General features: G+C 45.5%; 1 protein-coding gene and 1 long non-coding RNA gene across 2 annotated transcripts; one reads left to right on the top strand and one right to left on the bottom strand.

The window, feature by feature from the left end:
- The first annotated feature begins 6 nt into the window (after positions 1-6).
- On the top strand, positions 7-2017 carry LOC136531231 (uncharacterized). The gene is made up of 3 exons (XM_066523911.1): positions 7-31; positions 921-1203; positions 1583-2017. Exons 2-3 carry the CDS (start codon positions 945-947, stop codon positions 1705-1707), a joined length of 384 nt encoding a protein of 127 aa, XP_066380008.1. The 5' UTR covers positions 7-31; positions 921-944; the 3' UTR covers positions 1708-2017.
- Positions 2018-12951: 10934 nt separating this feature from the next.
- Positions 12952-15630, bottom strand: LOC136531230 (uncharacterized). The gene is made up of 3 exons (XR_010777988.1): positions 15338-15630; positions 13407-13523; positions 12952-13080 (listed from the first exon to the last, which is right to left on the bottom strand). It is a non-coding gene; the product is annotated as an uncharacterized lncRNA (long non-coding RNA).
- Positions 15631-15860: the final 230 nt, after the last annotated feature.

Here is a 15860-nt window from a genome sequence, read left to right as displayed (position 1 = left end):
TGCGCCTCCTGCCCTTCCTGCTCCGACTACGGTGAGTTCATTGTCCCTTCTCCTTGCACTCCTCTCGTTTGTTGATTTGGACGGAACACGATTCTTGCAGCCTGTAGATTCCATCAATATATGGCTTACTTGAAGTAACGATCCTGATTGTTTCCTTTTGCTTTTCTTTTCGTAAATTCTGTCTAAGAACTGCTGAATCTTGGCTACTGCATGGTGCAATCCTTACATTTAGCCTGGCCGAATTCTGCATTTATTATTGAATTCTTGCTCCTCTGCGTTCGGTTCGCTTTAGGGATCAGCCAATTTACCCAAGATTTATCCTCTGTTTCAGAGTATGATCGGTTTATGAAATTCTGTCTGTCATTCGTGAATCTGCAAAGGATCAAGTTGTGTAGAGACCATGGATTCTTAGTTATTAAGCAAACTCTTGCGTTTGTATACTTGGATGATTTGAGTTATCAATCAAGGTCTAAACATTTTGTTCTCGTCACGATGTGTATTCAGATACCTGTGTCTTCTGTAACAATCAGTAACGATCCTGGTTGTTTCTTGTTGTTTTTCTTTTCGTAAATTCTATCTAAGAACTGCTGAATCTTGGCTACTGCATGGTGCAATCCTTACTACATTTAGCCTGGCCGAATCCTGCATTTGTTATTGAATTCTTGCTCCACTACTGCATTCGGTTCGCTTTAGGGATCAGCCAATTTAGCCAAGATTTGTTCTGTTTTAGATTATGATTGGTTTATGAAATTCTGTCTGTCATTCATTAATCTGCAAAGGATCAAGTTGCGTTGAGACCGTGGGATTCCTAGTTATTAAGTGGGCTCTTGCGTTCTTGTATACTTGGATGATTTGAGTCATCAAGGTCTAAACATTTTGTTCTCGTCACGATGATGTACCTGTGTCTTCTGTTGCCATAGGACCTGGGTGGCCGCACTGGGCCCATGATGGATCAGGAGCGGCAGATCCGGTACTTTCTGGCGGGCAATGATGGGAAATTCCTCCGCATGGGGGCATTCAGGTTCCTAGGGCGGTCCGTGTTAAACCTGACGAACCAGATGGCGATCAAAGTGGACGAGGACATGTCCGCAATCACGCTGTGTGTGTACGCCGGCGTCTTTGGGAAGCTGACCCCTCTGGTCGTCGACCTGCCTCGCAGCCAAGAGCCTCTGAACATCATCGTCCTCCCAATCAGTTCACCAGGTGAAAACTCTGCAGTTCCCTGATCCCTCGGTGGTCTGTATGTCAAATGTTTGTAGATCATATTATCATATTGATGATGGTAGTTCATATGCACATATATTCAGTACTCTTGTTGGGAACTTACTTACCATCTTGTGCTTGATGAAATGGCAGCTTTGTTAAGTTAGCAAAAACCTGAAACTTGTTGTAGATAAGCACAATCAGTTTAAAATAGTCAGTTGTTTTCAGTAGTCAGCCAATAGAGTTGACCTTGCTACTGATTGTCCTTTTTCGTTATTCACAAAACTGTTTTAGATTATTGAACTGCTGCAATAGTTACATCAACCACTACATGCTTCCTAACTGACAAATTGTTTTCACTTGCCGGTTGCAAATTCAGCTGCTATGAGGTTGCGACACCCAAATGTGGATGCACCTGAACCTGAACCCGCATCCGCACCTGAAGCCCCACCCGCTTCTGCTTCCACTTCCGCGCACCCCCACCCGCACCCTAGAGGCATATGAAAGCAGGACTGCTGACAGCAACTTCGGGATTGGTCTCTTGGATACAACTACTTGAGAATATGCCGTAGTTTCTTGGTTCATATAGTTTCAGAGAACTCAACAATTCTTCTGGTTTCTGGTAGTTTAATTGGAGGCATTGTCCTGACAGGAAGCAGTTTATTTTGACCTTTCAGTTGCAGTACTCAGAAACTGATCTAGCTACCATCTTCATCTCTGTTGTTGTTTGGATGGAGTTGGTGCTTGAATGATTTTGTGCAGTGGCATTGGTTGTAGATACCATCTTCATCCTTATTGTGTGATAACAAGAACACATGCTGGTGGTTTACTCTATATTTCCTCATGAATCCTGACACGGTTGATTTTTCAGTGTCTTTTCTGATCCTAGCTTTCAGTCACGACCTGAATAAAATCTTGGCTGTATCATTTGTTTGCTGAAGCTCCCTGTTATTTTTTCATCAAATTGATGGAACATTACGTTCAGAAAGGTCATGTGGATAGTGCATTTCCTGTTACATTTTATTTATTCTTTTGAGATGAAGAAGTTGACAGTTAATGTTGTGAACAGCTGCTTTCTTAGGTGTTGAACTGTTGGGATGCTCCCAATCTACTGAACTTACTGTTTAGCCATACATGAAAACTGAGCACCATTTTACTGAACTCTATTATGTCTACTGTTGAACTGTAAAATGTTCCCGAATATATGGTTACATGCATTATTTTCTTTGATTATCTGCTGCTTCCATCAAGTACAAGTTCGACCGGATTTACATGTTGTTTTTTCTCACCCAAAAAAGGAGTTTGCACGCGGTACTCCCGTTTATGTCATATTACATTCTCTTCTTTTTACCTGGTTCAGTCATTAGTTCAGTTGTGAGGCCTTCCCAAACCTCTGCGTGGCTAGCTAGCTAGCTTTCCATACTGGACAGTTGATTGTTCGCTTTCTAGTGACATGTGGCGGCATGGATGGTGCAGTGCACGAACACGAAGCGATCATATAACCACAGGCTCTGCACATTTTGTTTGGAAGAAAGATGGCTAACAGTTCAGGTCATTGCTTTCTCCTGTCCGGCAACACATCTCACCTCCTGCTTGCAAGCTCAGAGCCTCAGGCCTTCACGACGCGAACCCGGAATCCGCCTGGGAGACGAGTCCGACGGCGCCCGAGCCCCGAGGTGAAGGTGGCAGAAGAAACTGGGCACCGTCTTCCGCTGCCCGATCTGCAAGCACGCCGACGGCGGGGAGTGCCGGGTCGACCCCAACTCCCCAAGGCCCAAGGGCAAAGGTCTCCGAGGCGTTGTGCTGGGTCAGAATGTTCGGCTCATGCGCTCCGCTGAAAACTGCTGACGGTTGGGGGTAACTGAGAGGAGAAATGGAAGTTTAGACGCACGAGTTTAGAAAGTTTTGTTTGTTGTGGAAATGAGAGTTTTTGGTAGGAAGAGAAGGGGAGTTTAGAGGCCAACTCCCACTAATCAATTTCCTAAGGGGTGAGGGGTAGGAATTGAGTGGGAGTTGTATTCTTAATAAAATAAAAGTAGATTATCGCCGTCCATCATGATTTGTCTTTTAATTTCCTCCTCAAACCCCCCACCATACAGGGGATATGAATTTCCTCTCCAATTCACTTTTTTATTTCCCTCCACAAACCAAGCAAGGGATTGGGACTAAAATTCAATTTCTCATCTTAATTTCCTCTATCAACTCGCACCACTAATTCCCATGCCTCTTCCCACGTAGTTGCCAAACACACCCTGATGGAAGACACAAGGATGTCATCTTCTGTAGCAAGTTGTGGAGAGGCAATTCGTGACCTTTTGTTTAGTTCTTATCTAATGCTTTGTTCTCACGGAGTGAATTCTTGCTGAACCCTCCCTCTCGATGATGAACAACAACCCTGTCGTTCGGTGCGTGAGTGTGTGTGCAACATGTCTTTTGCTGTGTTGGTGTGCAGGTGAAGAGCACAGAGATGGTCGACGGATATGAAGAAAGTCAAGTAGAGACGTGCCGTGCCGATGGACTAAGAGCAGTGAAGGATGGACATGAGCCTTAGACCGAGGGACCAAGATGGCCAGAAAACTGATCGTAGGTGGCCGATACTTGGGGACATCAACAAGCAAGAGTACAAGCGGAGGAGTAGACTATGTTGACCAAGTCAAGCAGAGGCTCTGGATGACTTGGTGATCGGGTAGTCAAGAACGACAGTGACACTTGTCGAAATCATGGAGGAGGCGTAGCGGATACGTTTCTCCAGGGGGTTTGGTGGTTTGGGCCTCAAAACCACCGGCAGGACGGTTTCTCGGGTTTGGGCCTTAAACCCTGGTTGGAGTCCCGGCGGGAATGGGAAGAGGCACGTGGCGTCATCGCGAAGCTTGTGTCTAGGCGAAGCAAAGTCGTGAAGAGCCCATAGCCATCGGTTGTACAGATCTTGAGTTGGACCATTTTGCCCCCGGGTTAAGTGGTCAGCCAAAATATCTAAGAGCATGTTAGAAATATGTAATAGCTCTATAAATAAGACAGAAAGCTGCCCCAACCAGCTATCTCTTCATGCTTTCATTTCTAGACTCAGTAGTTTAAGTTTCTCAATCTCTTCTAGTTTTCTTGTCTATTGAGATCCACATTTAGAGAATCATTCCTCTTTTGTGTTTAATCATTCTTATGTAATGTGATGTTGAGGCCAGTTTGAGTTGATCAATTTGTGCTAGGACCTCTGAGGAATAAATCTATCAAATGATTTGGTCAGATTTCTCACAAGCACGGAGATCCACCATTAGGAGGAAAATTGGAGAAATTTCTAGATCTAAGTTGAATTCGTGTTTCCTGGGTGATGATCTTTGGGGATATTCATTCATAAAATACTATAATTTGCCGTAGTAGGTTCCAATCTATAGAACTACCGTCGTTAGCATATAAACTATGGTACACAGTATATTAAATAAAAACAGATAACAAGTCCTTAGCCTTAGCAGAGTCCTGAAAAAAATGTAAAGTTCTCACTTCGTGACCAAGAGTTGAGGACACCGATAATCATGACGTCCATATTTGAAGGCAAATTAGTGACTAGAGGGATCTGCGGGCTGTCATAGCTGGTACAGACTTAGAGTGTGATGTCGGAGGAGTTTGCTTCCTCTAGGAGGAACGGCAACAGCACAGGCCTGCCAAGAGTATCAGGCCGTCAGCGATTCGGGTCACATCCGGGTACACAGGGAGCCTTCTTCCAACATAGGTTTACAATTTTCTGGATAGAGTCAAATGCACGGCGCGGCACCTGTTCCTTTGTTGGAAATCCCTCCTCACTTAATCTTGTGGGAATCTCTCCCTCGCTCTACATGTGTTTATCACAAACACTCTCCTACTTTCTTATGGATGAACACACACAAGAATGATAAAAAATAGACAACTTTGTTGACGCAAGCCACACAACTTCCGTCGTTTTTCTATCCATTTATGACTTAACAACTACGTACATGCAAAGGATAACAACCAGTCAATTCCACTTAGCCGTAACTCACGCCATGCAAGCCTCTAGGACTGACCCCTTCAAGGCTACTAACGACCTAGTAGCACATCTCGCGCATGCATCCATCCACGCCTCACCGATTCAGTCCACTCCCTCCTTGCATCATGCATGACCAATTCACTCGGCTTTCTTAACCTTTCTTTGTCAAACAATTCACATGCAACACCGCTTCACACGGCAACACCCGCATCACACGGCACGTCAACATCTTGGGCATGAGCCACGTACGCTTATTTTCTACATGCAACTAACAACGTAAACATGCAATGCTCTAATGACAAGATTAAATACTAATAATCATCCCCCTAATCTTGTCATCTCCATTCACAGGAGAGCTGGCTCATCATCACTTGAAGCCCCGCATGCCTTCTTAGGATCAACAGCACCCCACGCACCATTGGTGCGCAAGAGGTACTTCATCCTCATCGCCCACACCGTGTAGTTCGTCCTTGTCAGCATCGGGAATGAGAGCCTCCCTGTTGTCGCGGTCGTCATCAAGTCACCGAAGCCACTGCTCACCATGGCTTTGCTCGGTGAAGATCCGTCGTGCGGCATCGTCTTTGTGGAACAACCTGGCTTCGATGCTAATTGTTGAAAATCCCTCCTCACTTAATCTTGCAGGAATCTCTCCCTCACTCTACATGTGTTTATCATAAACACTCTCCTACTTTCTCATAGATGAACACACACATGAATGATAAAAAATAGACAACTTTGTTAACGCAAGCCACACAACTCCCGTTGTTTTTCCATTCATTTATAGACTTAACAACTACGTACATGCAAAGGATAACAACCGGCCAATTCCACTTAGCCGTAACTCACGCCATGCAAGTCCCTAGGATTGACCTCTTCACAGGCTACTAATGGCCTAGCAGCACCTCTCGTGCATGCATCCATCCACGTCTGACTGATTCAGGCCACTCCCTCCATGCATCACGCATGACCGATTCACTCGACTTTCTTAACCTTTCTTTGCCAAGCAATTCACATGCAACACCGCTTCACACGGCAACACCCGCATCGCATGGCATGTCAACATCTTGTCATGAGCCACCGACACTTATTTTCTACATGCAACTAACAATGTAAACATGAAATGCTCTGATGACAAGATTAAATACTAACATCCTTCAGTGTCATATGTCTCTCCTTCATGGCAAAAGACCCCCTCCAAAGTCTATTCACGAAGGCAGCGCTCGCGACCTCGAATGGTCTCTGGCTCTGGGGACGTGGTAGCTCCGGCTCCGTTCCCAGCTGAGAATATAATCCCCACCCGTGGCCCGGTGGTTGACGGCCTTGGCCACCCATCGGTGACTATGCCTGGGGTTTCATGCATGCCCGACTGGTGTTTCTGCTTCTGATTGCTGCACACCGGCGGTTGTAGGCCCATGCCTCCCGCTGGTGGCTGTGTCTAGCGCTGAGCACCAAATGGATATGCCTCGGCATGGTGTTCTGTTAGAACATAATCGACCAAGCTGACAGAAAAAAATACAGGACGGAAGAACATGAAGATGCGCTCAATGGCGCGAGTTTGTCACCCATCTCTGGCTTCATCAAGCGGGTGTCAAAGACAGTGGGTAACTTGCTACCTATCCCGGCTATCAAGAAGAGACGCAAGAAGACACCGCCACCTGATTTCATCCCGCGGCGCAGTCGCCGTGTAGCACACCTACCTCCAGAGAACGATCACAAGTCTCCTACTACTGCCTGCCGTAAGATGAACCTTATCTCTGACAGAGAGAGTCTCTCAGATGAAGCCTTAGAGAGATACACTGAGGTTTTCTCTAGGCCCCTGAGTAGAAATCATATTGCCGCACTTGCGGCTCTCTTTGGCTGGAATGTTCCGCCGGAGTATCAGGTCCATGATGCGACTGAAATCACTACTGTGTAATGTAGTTGAGTTACTTGGTCGTTTTTGAATTTGTTTCTTATGGCAGCAAAAAAGTCTTAATATGGAATGCACGGGGTCTAAATGATCGTGCAAGTAGGGATACAGTGAGAAAAGTAGTGGATGATTGTCAGCCAGCCATTCTATGCATCCAGGAAACCAAACTGAGTTTCATCTCTGCCCAAGACATACTTTCAATCCTTGGACGTGAATTCAGCTCCTTTGTTTTTTCTGCCGGCTGAGCACACTAGAGGTGGTATTCTGGTGGCCTGGAGAGAGAGTGGTTTCTCGGCCATTTCACATCGTATCCATCAGCATTGTGTTTCAGTGTTGTTCCAAGGGGCAGATGAACCTGAATGGTGGTTTACCGGGGTTTATGGTCTGCAAAGTGATGCTGACAAGATAGGTATTTTAGAGGAATTGAGAGAATTAAGGAGTCGTTGCCTTGGTCCTTGGTCTGTGGCAGGTGATTTCAATCTAATCTATTCTTCGGAGGACAAAAATAATTTGAACATCAATAGGGCAATGATGGGTCGCTTCAGGCGTTTTGTTAATGAGATGGAACTCAAGGAGACACCTCTCTTGGGTAGAAGATACACTTGGTCAAATGAACGAGACTCACCAACCTTAGTTAAGCTAGACCGAGTTCTTTGTACAGCAGATTGGGAGAATCTATACCCTGACTGCATCCTACAATGTCAGGCAACAGAGATTTCTGATCACTGTCCCTTGGTGTTGGGGCTTAATGATGGGTGCAAGCAAAGAAGAGGTTCCATTTTGAGAGTTTTTTGGACCAAACTTCCAGGATTCTATGATGTGGTGGCTGATTCTTGGGCCAACCCAGTTTCCACCACATGTCCTTTCGGGAGAATTTCGCTGAAACTGAAAAGGCTCATAAGAGATTTACAATCATGGAGTCAAAAGGAAGTGGGGCATATTAAAACTCAATTGGCTCTTGCTCGAGAAAATTTACACCGTTTAGAGATCGCTCAGGACAACAGACCCCTTGAGTCAGTTGAGAATTGGTTGAGAGGAGAGCTAAAACGTCACTATCTCGTTTTGGCATCCTTGGAGAGAACCATTGCCCGGCTGCATTCTCGAATCAGGTACTTGAAAGATGGGGACGCTAACACGCCCTTTTTTCACCTCCACGCAGGTTATCGCAAGAGGAAAAATTTTATTCCAAAACTTGAAGTGGGTGATCAGGTCTTCACAGCACAAGCTGAAAACAACAAGTTCTGACAGACTTCTATGAAGGTCTTATTGGTACAGCACTGCCCCGAGACTTGACCATTTATCTGGACTTCGTCCATTGATCTGGCTATGATCTCGCTGATTTAGTGCTTCCAGTAACTGAGGAGGAGGTTTGGGCTACTATTGAAATGCTCCCAGCAGATCGGGCACCAGGTCCGGACGGCTTTACTGGAAGGTTCTACAAGGCCTGTTGGCAGATCATCAAAGCGGATTTCTTAGCAGCCATTTTGGTACTGCAGCAAGGGAATGCGATCAATTTGGGTCAGTTGAATTCAGCATACATGACTTTAATTCCCAGAAAACCAGATGCTATTCTGCCATCAGATTTCAGACCCATCAGTTTAGTGCAAAGTTTTGCTAAATAGATCACTAAGGTCATGGCTAACAGATTGGCGCCTAAACTAAATTCTATGATTTCTACCAATCAAAGTGCTTTCGTGAGAGGACGCTGCATTCATGATAACTTCATTCTAGTGCAACAAACTATCAAGTTGCTGCAGCGTCAGAAAGTCTCAAGTCTTTTCCTAAAATTGGATATCTCCAAAGCTTTTGATTCGGTTTCTTGGTCATTTTTAATGGAGGTTCTCTCTCACCTTGGCTTTGGGCAGCGGTGGTGCAACCTTGTCTCAAGTCTTCTCTCCACTGCCTCGACGCAAATTCTAGTTAATGGTGCTCCCGGGGAATCTATAATCCATCAGAGGGGGCTCCGGCAGGGAGACCCCCTCTCACCTATGCTGTTCATCATTGTTATGGACATTCTTAACAGCCTTGTTACCAAGGCAGGAGAGGAAGATCTGCTGCAGCTTTTATCTCGACGTGCAGCAGGACAACACGTATTTATTTATATGCAGATGATGTGGCATTATTCATTAGGCCCGTGGAAGATGAATTGAGAATTACTAAAGGACTATTGGAGTGTTTTGGTGCGGCCTCTGGTTTGCATACAAATCTGAACAAAAGTTGTGTGGTGCCTATCCATTGTGAGGATACTGCAATTCAGATTGTCCAAGACACAATGCAATGTCCAACAAAGGAATTTCCCTGTATTTACTTGGATTTACCAGTATCTAACGAGAAGCTGTACAAGAGAGATCTTATGCCTTGGATTGAGAAAGTAGCAGATAGACTACCTAGAAGGAAGGCCTCGCTCCTGAGCAAAGCTGGTCGAGCGGCTTTGGTACGGTTTGTTCTATTAGCCATCCCTGTTTATTTACTAATTGCGATAAATGTGCCAAAATGGGTGATAAAGGCTATAGACAAGATAAGATGAGGTTTTCTTTGGCGAGGTCGCAAAGAGGCCAATGGGGGCTGCTGTTTGGTGGGATGGGAGAAAGGGCAAAGGCCTTTGGAACTCGGTGGCTTGGGTATCCAAAACTTGGAAATTATGGGTTGGGCTCTACAAATGAAGTGGTTGTGGTGGCAAGAAACTTCAGCAGATAGAGCATGGTCAGGTCTGGAAATCCCTTCCCATCCAAATGCCCAAGGAATGTTTGCAATCTCGATGATAACAAATGTGGGCAATGGAAGAAATACCTTATTTTGGACAGACCGTTGGTTATTACATGGTTGCTCCCTAGTAGACATGGCCTCGATGGTTGCTGCTTGTGTGCCATCAAGGATCCTAAAAGCTCGCACGGCTGAGGAGGCATTGGACAACCGGGTGTGGATAAAAGACATACGTGGGGGTCTTTCTCTTAATGGTCTGATAGAGTTCCTCAAACTTTGGGATGCTCTTATGAATTTTACACTCACAAGTGATGATGATCAGCATATTTGGAAGCATGACATATCAGGTTCTTTCTCATCCAAGACGGCATACAATGCATTCTTTTATGGGTCTATTCAGTTTGAACCATGGCGCCGTCTTTGGAAATCTTGGGCACCAGCAAAATGTAAGATGTTCCTCTGTCTTGCCATAAAAAATAAATGTTGGACAGCTGATCAGCTAACAAAGAGGGGGCTTCCTCATCCAGATAAATGTATACTCTGTGACCAAGAAGAAACTATACAGCATATTCTTACAACATATGTGTTTGCAAGACAATTTTGGCATAGTGTGCTCTCTCCACTTAATTTGCAGCAACTGGTACCTAATAGAACGGAACACAGCTTTGCCACTTGGTGGAGGAAAATCACTAAAAGATTCGGTAAACAACACAGGAAAGGAGTTAACTCTCTCATCATTTTGGGGGCTTGGACCTTGTGGAAGCATGGAAACACCTGTGTTTCATGGAGATTCACCAAGTGTCTCAACCTCTTTGAGAAACTTGCAGCTGGAGGATTATCTCTGGGTTCTGGCAGGGGCAAGAAAACTCCAGAACCTAGAACTCGGGCGTCTTGGGTTACAGGTCCAGTACATTTGCATAGTCGGGTCGATTATTTGTAATTTGTCGGCACGAAATTTTTGTCCCGTGCCGGGGCATACGAGCAAGCCGGAAGGGTCTGCTCGATGGAGCTAGAGATCCGTCTGGCTTTAACGCAGGGATTATCGATCCTACGCACTTCTCTCGAGACGTGCCAGTCAATTTAACCCTGCAATTGACAAGGAGAGAAAGCTAATCAGTGATTTAAGGCGGAACATGCCGATGCTGCCAGACAAGTCCCAAATGTGCGGCTCTGAGAGCTGATGTGGAAGGAGATCGACTAAATAGTCGATTCTAGCATACTCATAAGAATAAATCAGTTAAAGCTCATGGAATTATGAAAGAAAAATTGGTTATCATTCAGGATGAATATCGTTATTTAGACAAATATTAGTTAATAGCAATAGGATGTTAACACTAATTAATTTATGCTAAGCTAATGACCGCAAGTAACCGAATCCCTTTTTTATATGAAAATCCAGTCCATCATCATTTAACCATTTAATAGAGATAAATCTATGAACATATTAGATCTCATCTATCGCTCTGACCAGTGGGGCATGAGGCAGAATCATGCATGCCGTAGAAACAACGATAAATTCGACAACCCTAACTTATTACTAATATCAGTGGGGCATGGGGCAGAATCATGCAGGCCGTAATACAATAATAAGATCATGGGGCTAACACATCTTTCAACCTATCTTTACTTCAACGGTCTCGTAACGTGAACTGCATATGTGAAAACACTCGATATCGGTTAAAACAGACGATTCAGGCATATCGCACAATTAAGGTCATACCATATCAGAAACAGATCTATTAAACAAACGATCCCCACTCTACAGTGCTAACAGTGGGGTGTGATGCAGAATCACACAGGCCGTGATAACGGATCATAGAACGGTTTTCGTTAGCCAATAGATCTATCAAAACCAAACATGCATTAACCACACACTATGCACGATCAAGATTGACATAAAACAGCCGATAAAACATAACTCATTATTTAAGGTGCAGATTAGATCAATTTAGATTAATAAACGATGGATTAAACAGGATATAAGGCCAATCTAGATAATCCCAATCGGACGAAGTGATATTGCTGTAATTAAATAAATAATGAAAGCAATGAGCAATATCGGTAACTTAATGAATCTATCCGAATGACGCCACCCTTAGATAGAGCCAATAACTTGACCTTAATCTAGTTCGAGTAGTGGAGGTCGACCGGATCGATGCAGCTTTACTTGAACTAAACAAGAGTCGATAACTAGCTTATACCAGAGTCGCAGTGGAGATCGACCGGATCGATGCAGCCGTACGAACAGAACTATAAGCCATGACAGTACTTACAGACAAGTCAGAGGTCGGCCGGACCGATGCAGCTCTGCTTGCTGAAGAACTCGCCGAGATCTACTATACTCCTACTCCTAAGGGGTGGCCGGAGCCGAAAAAAGTAAATAACTTATATTTGATTGATTGTATGTTACAATTTGAGTCGATAACTAGCTTATACCAGAGTCGCAGTGGAGATCGACCGGATCGATGCAGCCGTACGAACAGAACTATAAGCCATGACAGTACTTACAGACAAGTCAGAGGTCGGCCGGACCGATGCAGCTCTGCTTGCTGAAGAACTCGCCGAGATCTACTATACTCCTACTCCTAAGGGGTGGCCGGAGCCGAAAAAAGTAAACAACTTATATTTGATTGATTGTGTGTTACAATTTGCCGTAACCCTTTATATTTACTGGTCTTCGACGATCCAGAGCAGGACTCTCGTACATACATGCACGAGAGGTTTCTTTACATACAAGCCGAATATAAAACAAATCTATATCCCCTAACTGATTCGGCTATGCATGGTAAGTCCAGCACTAATACGGCCAGGGGTCCTTGGCCCAAATCTTTTCCGATCACGTGGAAATCAGCATGTTATATGTGGCGGCTAGTCTTCACGTACATACAAGCCAACTCCCGATCCTGCTAGCTTCCCCTTTCTTCGTGCATGTACACCATCGAGGTTTAAGAAGCTTTACGTCTCCATTCAAATATATTTTAATTTCCTTGTGTAGCCCAGCCAAACAATATTAAAGTATTTCCTTCCTCAAGTATTAAAGCCGAACTCTCTCCTTACTGATCCTTTCTTGTTTCCTTTGTGCACGTACCAAGCACTAGCAACATATATTCGTATACAAGTGAAGCAAATAGGAATAAACTTTACTTTTCCTTTATTTCCACGTGAGGACCAAGCAACATCTGGACTTCATGCCTCTCCTTCAATTAACCGTGTGCATGCACGAATTTGCTTTCCTTCTTCTGCTCACGTGAAGCACATCTCGCCATTCCTTGCCAAGTATTTGGAATATTATTGAATAACATTTTCTGTCAGCTTGATATGTCAACATGGCTTACTGGGCAGTCAAGACAAACGAGCCCAAAGTCTCCTCACAAATATCGACTTACTTCCGTAGACTCAATAGACAATAAAATTATCAAATTTTGGTGTTAACATAATCTTAGAAAGGTTTTTTTTTCTGTTTTGTTTTGTTTTACACCCTCTTACCTTGGTCCTAGTAAGAGGGGTTCTTGTATGGACTACTCTCTTTCTCTGTAATACAAAGATACGTAGCTCTCCTGTGTGTTCGAGAAAAAAAAGAACACCAACTCGCACCTTAGGTTGAGCATGGACCAGCCCCCGAAGTACTTCATTCTTCGGGACGTCTGGTCTATCATCCCACCGTGATTCTCTGCCTGTGCGTACACGATCGTCCGCGTAGGAAACCATAAACTAGCAGAGGATGACAAAGATTAACGATGAAAGACGGGCATAACTCCATGAACCAGTAACAATTTTCAATTCGTAATTTGATTAAGAACTGCTCTATAAAGTGAACCCAATTCAGAGGAGCAAAGATCTAAGAACCTAGTGCACAGAATTCAGTATCTAACAGCTGCAGCAACAAAGGAGGGAAATGTGGCAAGGACGGATGCAATACAACAATTACGCCCAGAAGAATCCAGTCATCAGGTTCAAGTAGTTCTCTCAAATTGGCTACAACCTTTGCAGACTTGAAAGATTCGGAGAACCTCCGTACTTCGACCAAATCAATGTGACGAGTTCCATTCCATGGAGAGGGAGAGGATAGGGGAGCTCACCTAAAGTCTGAGTCCGGAACTAGGTCTGGAACAGGAAGGACCGCCGTGACCTCGATGTGCCACGTGTTGTACCTGCAATGGCACGTGAGGACTTCATTGTTGGCGGCATCCCCACCCTGAAGGCCTGCCAGAGGGCGTCGACGTTGTCCGACTGACCGTAGAAGATGTGTTGGCAGAGGAAGTGGTCGTGCTGCGTCTCGAGCGAGAGGCCAAGGTACCGGCCATAGGCGATACCCTGGAGGCTAAGGTAGTTGCCGAGGAGGTAGCGCAGGTGCACTGCCTCCACCGCCCATGTCATGTTCAGAGATGCGTGGTGCGAGCTCAGGGAGATGCTCACCCCATTCTTGTCGGCATGGAGGTACATGCCCTTCAAGCGGCTTCGCAGCCGCACATGCCTCTGGTCAGTGGCGGAGCCAGGATGAGCACCTCAGGGGGGGCTAATCAATAGAGATCTAGAACAAATGTCGAAGATTAACGATGAAATTACGTTTTTTCTACAGTAATATCAAGGCAAAATCACTCTCCCGGGGGGGGGCTGCAGCCCCCCCTGGATCCGCCAATGCCTTTGGTCCAGGAGGAACGCCATCGCCGGCTCTGGTGTGGGGTGGAGGCTGACGGCGGCGAGCGTGGTGCGAGTGGGGGAAGGGTGGAACTGTGGAATAGGACAGAGAGAAGAGGTGTTCGATGCAACAGTTACATTTCGGCGTCGAGGCGGGGCATTTCAAGGGAAGGCTTGCGAGCGTAGGTCGGTGGCTGCATATTTCACATGGCAACCGACAGGTGGGGCCCACCTGTCAAGGCCGGGATAATGGTGGCCCGCCGCTGCAGGGCCCTGTGTTGTGGGGACGTGTACCGGTGTAGGGCGGTAACGATCGAGGCCCCTAGGTGTAACGGTGCAAGTGATGATTCTTGCCGCTGTTGGTAACGCATACAGAAATAATCCGCAAGCGCACGGAATTACCGTTGTAGCATTTCACCCGGAAGTATTCAAGGTATCGTATTTCCACGAGGAACGGAAGTGTAAGAGTCTCTTAAGCTAGTTCACCTAATGATAACAAGAAGAAATATAGCTTGGGTAGTGAGGTTTTCTAGGGATAGAGATCCAAAACCAAGATAGCTTTGCCACTATATACTTACTTCAAGCACCGGAGTACACCTGGTCTGCCAGGCGATCCCGGCCTATGGCTCTTCGTCGTACTCGGACGTGGGAGATTACGAGGGACGGACAGGGCTGTCACCACCTGCCGCCTACCCCTAAACCATAGGGTACGAGGCAAACAAAGGTAGCCTCTAGCCTAGACACCACGTCTACGCTATCAACTACTACTCTAGCGTGATCAGGGTTATCCGTCTTTATCAGGACCCTCTACTAGAGCATCTGCCTCGGGGATAGACGGCGAACCCGCAAGTAAATAATGAACAAAAATAACTTAAAGTAGAACTCACCACTGAAGATAAACATGAACCTTATACTCCAAGTAGTATTCAGATCGTAGAGGTACAAGTGGAGAGGAGCCGATAATTCCGGGCATTCCTTCCACTAAGTGTACAAGGGGCCCCGAGTACACAAGAAGTGGTAGCCGACAACTCTGGTATTTCTCCACTCTTACTCACTCACTCCCTACACTAAAAATAGCTAAAGACTAAAAATAGGAGTGTAGCTCTTCTTCTTGTCACATTGTTTCTCTCTTGCGTTGATGATGAATGAGGAGGCCTCCCCCATCTATATATAGTCATAAGATGGTCGGTTTGGGGAGGATTTTCTTGCATGCACCCATGCAACCGTCATAGGGATCACCAGGAGATGACACGTGGCGGCTGAAGGCGGTTGGCGTAGCTGGTGGTGCGGCCGCACCCTGGTGTGGCCTCCCCGCCACCGCCTTCCGCATGACACCAAAAGTTCAAACTATGCAAACCAACCCTACCTCAAATTCTACAATATCAGACCATCGGCATATATACTCGTGTG

The sequence above is a fragment of the Miscanthus floridulus genome, unplaced genomic scaffold (genome assembly GCF_019320115.1).
Source record: "Miscanthus floridulus cultivar M001 unplaced genomic scaffold, ASM1932011v1 fs_307_4_5, whole genome shotgun sequence".
In the NCBI taxonomy this organism is placed as follows: Eukaryota; Viridiplantae; Streptophyta; class Magnoliopsida; order Poales; family Poaceae; genus Miscanthus; species Miscanthus floridulus.
Note: the sequence above shows the minus strand (reverse complement) of the source record. Positions and strands in the feature narration are given on the sequence as shown.